We start from the raw sequence: 8594 nt of genomic DNA on the forward strand, positions 1-8594 counted from the left end.
AACTGGAGGGAAGTGGGAAAGAAGGGGAGAAATAAGGAAAGGGGGTTGTGGGAAAATGTTTACTTAGAATTGTTTGTCAGAATCAAAATCCCTTTTCCTTGCTTGCATGAATCTTCATACCTGTCCAGAGGCTTAAAGAACTGCCTATTTCAACCAGAAGGCTGAACCCATCATAATTACTTGTATCTTGTTGTATCTCAGCTCTAGTATTATCATTTACTCAAAATATTTCTAATGTCTGTATTTTATGAATTAGGCAAGAAAATCAGTTAAGATTATATTATTTGAATTTTAAATGCAGCTATTGGTCAATAAATTAATCTATTATAACAATAATTGAAAAAATCACTAAATAATTTGTCTATAATAATCTCTTTAAAAATTTTTCTAATTAATTCAAATGAAGTTAATATTCCTGTGTTCAAACATAATGCCCACCCAGAAGCCATCAATGTTGCCAGTTGAATAGAAAGACTTTGTTGACCTACAAATTTAAATAAATTTATTTCATAGCTAATCAACCTAAGCTCTTAAGTTGGAGTATTCCTAAACTAAAGTAAATATTTAGTTATCACACATTATTACATGGAGATTCTAACCGTCCACCTATCCCTTAACAAGAGGATGTGCTGTATGTATGCCACAGTCACACAGGAGTTTACCTGACTCTAAGTCTTGAGCAAGGTAGTTTACAAGAACCCCTATTATCTAGCTCTGACTCATCTCCTGCTTCTGTGGTTGGCTGAGACCCCTGTTCTAACAGAACTCTTGACTGGAACTTTGTGTGAGTAATAAACTTCTTCAATATTTGCTTAACTTCTCTGGCCTTGTCTTCACTTGCCATTGCCATGCTTGCTGGACATGAGTCTGACTCTGAACTCTTCAAAATATATTGTTCAGTTTAATTTCAATAAGGGTATAAAAATGCAAATCAGTTAATTAAAATACCTTTGTCATATTCACAAGCCAAGGAGGAATACAGCCAAATATGTCTCAAATTCTAAAATATTACTGTCTTAAACTATTATTTTAAGATTACCAAAATGTGTAGCTAATTTAAATAAATGATTAATCTAAAATAGTTTACCTTGTTTATACAATCAGCAAGCTGATTATCATATTTGTAATCAGTACAATCAAACTTTTTCTTTGACTAAAACCACAAATAGTGTTGATTAATATTTCATGGAATTTTAGAATATATGAAATAGAACTTTATGAAGCACACTATTACCTTAATTATTTTTGTGAGACTTAATCTGTAATAGCTAACATCATTTGACTTTGCTGGCTTAGCACCAACCTGTACCATGTCTCCTTCCAGGATTGATCTTCCCAATCTGGAGCAATTACCAATAAGGTATAATGTTTGTAAAATAAATAAGGTAAGATTAAAGCATTTTTAATACTCAATGATTTAGATTTGATTGCAATTTAATTTCACCTGTGATATGGCTGATTTGTTGGATCAGTGAAGTAGACCCTAGCTGATTTGCTTGTACCTGTATAAATGTAAATTATAATATAATCATTTCTTCACCTACATACTATAACCTATCAGAATCAAGGTGTTGCTTTAGGTTATAAGTACTTTCATACACCTTAAAACATACCCTGCCACTTATAAATGCAGTTTAAAGGATCCATTAACCTGATGGGTATTTGGTAACAAACAACCAAACTTATGAATGACTTTGACTCGGAAGCCTGTTTATGGGCAAAGGTATTCCCCCCTTGACGTCACATACCTAACATAGCAGTAGTGGTTACAATTTAAAAACTCTTTAGGCCCAGTTCACAAAAGACAAAGGTCGACCTCGGAAAATTTTAGGTTGATCTATAGAAGCTTTAGGTTGACCGATTTTATAAAGGTATTTGAGGGTTGTACTTGTTTAGGTTGACCTACAGAAAAAATCGGTCAACCTATAAAAGTTATTTGTGAACTGTGCATTAGTATGTTGTAGTGTGGTCAAGACTCAAACCTGACAGCAAGCCAATACCTTTCCAACATGCTAATGTTATTGGTTATTTCTTGCCCTAGGTATCTAATTATATTATATTGAAGGAAGAAAATAAATATACTTAGATAAATGACTTTTGTGAAGTTTTTAATTTCATAGCACTCAGGATATGGAAGCAATTCAACAGGATCCACTTGAGTCATTTTGTCCACCACTGTAATTGTCATTTTTTGGTCCATATACAGGTTTTGTCTGACCTATTATTTCAAGTATCAATCTTAATTTAAGAGCTTCAAATTTTAGTTTATTATTAGTAAGGAATTAAGAGAAATAAATTTAACTTGATAATGTATAATGTTAATTTGCCTGTTCTACAGATAAATTAGTATTTCCAACCCAGGATACTCTTGTTGGTTCTGCTTCTAAATCACCTATTAATGAACCTCTTTCTCCATTAAAACCTTTAACACATTTACAGTAACTTAGAATATTAAAGAATATGTAATCTTTGATCAAAAATTACTAAATATATTGAACTGAATAAATGCTCTAAGATAACTGTATTGTCCTATTTGATGTGCATAAGAATAGTTAAAAGCTGTGTCCTCAGAACAGACAAAAATTCTTTAATAAAAAATGCAAATTGATTTATTCTTGCTCAAAACACTATGAAGCATAAACATGTGGATATTTTAATCTAATTCTAAAATAATGTTCGTCATTTAGTATTAACTCTAATAAATATTTGTAGCTCTTATATAATTAAAGTACCAGAATCAGGCATGAGAAACTATGCCAGGCGGATTTTGTGATTAAGGAGCTGTTTCTGCAATTTCAATGTTATTCTGAAAACACTGAAATTTATCTCCAATTAATGTACAGAGACTTCATTTTCATATTTGCATATTTTTCCTTGGTTTATTGATTTCATTTACAGGTACCTGTGATTGAGAAATCCTTTTTATTATTTTAGTTACGTCATTAATGCTTTATCCATAAACTGTATCGTTATAAATTCAAGGATTTCTTTCCTGTGATATTATTGTAACTGTTGGATTTTCTATATATCTAAATCAATGAAAATTGACAAAAGAACTTAACAATAGGAAAAATTCTTATTGAAATAAGCATTGAATAGTAATTGTAGGGGTAAAATATGTTGCATCATAACTAGCTTAGGTATCTTAGGCTGATAGGAATTCAGAAGTTAAAACCTTGCAGTTTAGGGCCTTTTTGAATTATTATAAATCCTGATAAAAAGTAAGGGATTTCTTGCAGATTCATAATGGTTTGTTCTTTTCAAATAGATTCCTTGTCCGTAAGTACAGAATAAGATATCAGGAATAAAATCCCTTCCAGATAAGATCAATGTGAATAAGATTTTGTGTAAGATCATTGCACTGTACTAGTTCTTGTATTAGGCTTATTTTAAATGTGATCATTATGAGTTACACAACAATAACAATCAATTGTCAGTTTTGCCTCATGACTGCCATAGATGATTGATATAGAAATAGAATTAATGCTGCTGATTTCACACAGATTTTACAGGATTCAATGAGAGATATTTTTTCCATATTTTCTAAAACAAAAACTAGATCAAAGATTTAGGTAAAAAAAAAGGGTAAAAGTTTTTTTTACTTAAATTTGAAGATAATCATTATTTATTTTAAATTAAAGTATTGTACACAGATAGGGGCTTGGAAAACAAGCTGTTACAGCTATGACTAAGCAAAATTGTGTGGTTTTCAGCTACATATTCACCTATTTGAGTCCAAATTAACAATATCTGTTACACATATATTTTGGTTTTGTTTACTCTGATGGTTTTTGTATGACTAGTCCAACTGTAAATAAAATTTGTTTGCACATATAAGGATAATATCAGAAAAGAAATGATAAAATAAAATTAAAATGTATCTGAGCAATGATCAATATCATATACCATTTGAAAAAAAAGAAATTTAAAACTAAAATGATTTTAAACTAAATTAGTTTTCAATAATTTATATAAATCTATGTTCTCATCATAAATCTATATAGCTAGATTGCTCTATTTACATTAGCTAAATCAATTTACTATATTAACTTTTCTATGTACATTGATGTACAACAATTTTTAAAATATACCTATTTAAATGTTTTTTTTATGAATAAGTTAATTGAAAAAAAAATTATGTACTAAAATCTTTTAATTATCAAATGATGAATATTTACACTGTATCTAATTTAATTTTTCTGTTTCAGTTTCATATAGTTCTCATTAAGTTGGAAGTAAATAAATAAATACATACAGGGTGTGTTTGAAAATAGAATAACCTTTTTTTACTGGCAATTAAGATTTTATATCTTCTTAAGATGACATATTAGGACATCAGGAGCGTCCAAGCTTTTTATTTTTGGGGGGAGGGTAAAATGGTGCGTGAAGCAAGCCGCAAATTTTTTAACCCTCCCCAAAAAATTTTTACCCCAGGGGTAAAATTTGTTTAAGGGTGGGGTAATTACCCCCCCCTGAAATCTGTTGGCAGGGGTAAATTCTTTTTACCCCCCCCAAAAATTTACCCCTGGGGTACAATTTTTTGGGGGGGTAATTTAATAATGTAAAAAGGTACCTACCTAATAATGAAATACTATTAAATATGTAGAAGTAAAAATGCTCGTGAAACGCCCCAAAATTTTATTTGTTAGGGATTTTTTATTTTTTTTTGGGTAAATACCCCCTCATAAATGGTTGGGGGTGCCTATGGTAAATTTTAAATAGGGGGGGGGGGGGCAAAATGAAAAAAATATTTTAGTGGGGTAATCACCCCTTAAATCCCCCCTTGGACGTCCTTACAAGACATAACATCATTGACAGTTTAAAATTGTAATCATTAGCATGTTTTTTTGTATTGTTTTATTTTTTTTGTATTGTTTTATGTTTTAAGTATTTTTATGTATTTATTTTTCCAGTCGATTTAATTACTTGTTTAAGTAAAAGCTTTTGTGTCAACCAGTAAATTATACAAAGCATATATATTGTTATACCTTTTATTTGCTAAGAGCCCCTATTATATGAAGCCTTTTAATACATACACACATACACAGAGGGAACTTTTCAAATTGTGCTCAACTTTTACCATGAGCTGTGCCAGCCTTTTATCCCAAAAACTTTTAATTATTTGAGATGCATTTCAAATGAGAGTGTGTATTTGTATATTCAGAGTTAAATAGACATACTAATATGCTTAAATTTGTTACTAAGACAACCTGAAGACTAAGAGTTAAGTGATCTTAACCTGAGAATAACTTCTGATTTAATCAGATCTATCCTAACCTGTGTCCTACAGAAAATTTTTATGGCTGAATCTGATTTGAAAATCTCAGCTGTTTTTTTTTCATTTGATATTCATGGCTGGCTTATGACTGTGTATATTTTTTTGTATCAATATATCTTCCATCATGGTAGGAGGTGGCAGGTGCCCCAAAATACTAAAAACTATCAAATGGCTATATACCTGACCTAAATTAATGATATAATTAGGTAAGATATAAAACAATTTTCGAGGATTTTTTGAGATTTGCAAAATCACCAGTACTTTTAGCACATGCCAGTGAGTGATCAATGCTTCTAAAAATTTTTAACTCCACACTTTTTCTTCTATTCTCATTTCCCTGACTTATGTATTAGAGGATTTTAAATTAGTAGTAAAGGAAATATAGAGGCAAATACAAATTAAAAAGAGGGTAATTAGTAACTTTATTGAATTACTAGCAGCTACGCCCCTAGAGACCTCTAGGGGCACGTAACATTTTTCTTTTAATCTATGTAAAGACCAGCTGTTTACCAAAAAATATCCATTAGGCGGTGCTTTATATTTTCTTTTATTTTTGTTGTTTTCTCTTTGAAGGGTGGTGGTTCCTCCCCGAATATATGAACCTTCCCAGTATATTGTAAAGGAGAACCATATCGAATTGGCGGTTAGTGAGATCCTTTGGTACAGACTGACAGACACACATAGATCCTTTTACTTTATAAGGATTAGTCATTAAAATGTTATAACACTCAGAGAAAAGACTTAAAATGATTTTCTTGTATTCATTCGAATCCGGTGGATAGGAACCGGTTCTCATCAATACGAAAAAACTATGTCTAGCATCTTATTATATCCAGCTCTCAATGAATATAAAAATGTACAATCATAAGATTAAAACCAGTTTTTTAGCCGGTGCCTTTATAATACGATGCGAGAAATAACTATTATTATTGTATTGTGATTAACCAATTTTTTGAGAGGTTTTCTATATAATTATAATTTTATAAAACTATGACAACATCCATAAATAGGGAAGCTGAATATTTTATATTGGAACCGAGAAAATCACATTTCCCCCATTTCGCTACAAAAAATCATAGTGAATTATAGATTAGCTTTGTTACTAGAAATATAAAAATTAGTTCATGTAAAGGTTTGCCAATAGACGGACGAATAGGAAGTTCAATTAAAGTTCAAAGGAACCAATGTTCAATCTGAAATTTGAAACATCCCCAATTGTGATTAACAAAATTACCCTTCTTTGAATTAAAATGATATGGTAAAGCTTCCCCTTTTTTAGTTTTTACTACCCAATCAAGATATGACAAAGGTTCCCATAATTTTAGTCAACAAATTATAGAACGTGTTTGTAAAATTGTAGCATGGGGAATATTAGTCCCTATAATAAATATAGGTTATATAATACACATATTGCTTATTGACATGGATATATAGTTACTTGGATGTGTTCCATATTTTTGCCTTCCTATTGAAGGAAAGTATTGACCAATAAATGAGGACTAAATTGCAGGGACGTCCAAGAAGGGGGGGGGGGGGGGGTTAAAGGGGTGATTACCCCCCCCCCTCACACCCAAATGAGAAAAAGCTTGAACGTCCTTGCCACTATGATTTAAAAATTATCCCCCCCCCCAAAAAAAATATTATTTATTTTCAATTTCCCCCCCCCCACATCCCTCCGGATAAAAAGCTTGCATGTCCTTGCTAAATTGACGACAAAATTTCCCCTGTCATAATATCTATGTATATTATATCCATTCATATTGGCTATAAATATTGAATACATAGAATTGCCCTAACCCTATTAAACTCTGATTAAACTTGAATGTGTCAATCCAGAAGTTCACCTGACCTTCAATTCAGGGAAAAAGAGATAGGTCAATGCACAATAAAAGATTATTATTTTTTTTTAAAGTGGAATTCTGTCTTTGATAGCTTGTTTACTTTTGGGGGAAGAAAGTGTTGAAGATTTATTTTATTATCATTTCCTTTTTCCTTTTAACTTTTCCTAGCATAAGAGTTTCTCTAAAACTGAAAGTTAATTTGGGATACATTTTTATGGGAAAATAGCCCAAGGCTTTACTTCAGAAACTACATAGCCTAAAACCAATCTGGAAGATGTAAAAAGTTTATCTAAAATAAAAAACTTAATTGGGAATGTTTTTAGTGAAATCTTAATAATCAAACAAAACATTTACATAATAGGATACCAATTTGATAATTGATGATCAATAGTAAGCACAACAGTGAAACACATATATTAACTGGAATACAATACAGTGCTATACTGTAATAGTTATTTCTCGCATCGTATTATAAACGGCTTTCCGCGGATATAGAATGTACAATTATAAGATAAAAACCAGTTTTTTAGCCACGGGGTGCCGAAGGAATTTTTATATTCGTAGAAAGCTGGATAAAATACGATGTTAGACATAGTTTTTTCGTATGGATGAGAACCGGTTCCTATCCACCGGATTCGAATGAATACGAGAAATATTATTATTGTTATTGCTTGCTCTTGGTTCTGTGCAAGTTTTAGTGCACAGGGTTTTGCCAGGGGAGGGGGGGGAGAGTAGTTCTTGAGAGGGTATAAAACAGTGAGGCAGAATTCTCAAAATTCAAATTATAGGGGTTTGCTCAAATTAACCTACACTTCCTTTCTGCAAGCTTCTGTCAAACTACCCAAAATACATATGAAAATATCAAACCCCTTCTAAAGTAAGAAAGAAATTGCTAAAATTTTGATTTGCTAAATTATATGTCAATAAAACTTTGTAATTTGCAGAAATTAGAAACTGTGTATGCGTTCATGTATATTTGTACAATACACATTAAGTAAAGAGTTCAATACTTAAAAGGCAGAAATATATGTGCCTACATGTATAAATTTTAATCACACATTGATGTAAAGAGTTTAATACTTATTTGTTAAAAATTTGAATGCGTACATGTATAAATTGTACAATACATATTGATATAAAGAGTTCAAAACTTAAATAATTTGAAATTTGAATGCATACCTGTTTTTTTCAAGAGTTCAATGCTTAAATAATTAGAAGTTTAAATGCCTACATGTATAGTTGTACAATACACATTGATATTAAGAATTTAATACTTGAATAATTTGAAATTTGAATGCCTACATGTTTTTATTTGTACAATACACATTGATGTAAAGAGTTCAATACTTAAAAAAGTTCGTATACATACATGTATATTTGTAAAATATTTAAATGTACAAAGTTCATTACTTGAATAACTAAAAACTGTTTATGTTTAGAAGTGTAAAGTACTTGAGCATCATGATTTGCATATG

General features: G+C 30.7%; 1 protein-coding gene across 1 annotated transcript; it reads right to left on the reverse strand.

The window, feature by feature from the left end:
• Nucleotides 1–396: 396 nt before the first annotated feature.
• Nucleotides 397–2011, reverse strand: LOC145335272 (uncharacterized). The gene is made up of 5 exons (XM_080181012.1): nucleotides 1983–2011; nucleotides 1235–1340; nucleotides 1088–1153; nucleotides 663–880; nucleotides 397–484 (listed from the first exon to the last, which is right to left on the reverse strand). Exons 1-5 carry the CDS (start codon nucleotides 2009–2011, stop codon nucleotides 397–399), a joined length of 507 nt encoding a protein of 168 aa, XP_080037138.1.
• Nucleotides 2012–8594: the final 6583 nt, after the last annotated feature.

This window comes from Acartia tonsa, chromosome 13 (genome assembly GCF_053477335.1).
Source record: "Acartia tonsa isolate MP-2025a chromosome 13, ASM5347733v1, whole genome shotgun sequence".
Taxonomy (NCBI): Eukaryota; Metazoa; Arthropoda; class Copepoda; order Calanoida; family Acartiidae; genus Acartia; species Acartia tonsa.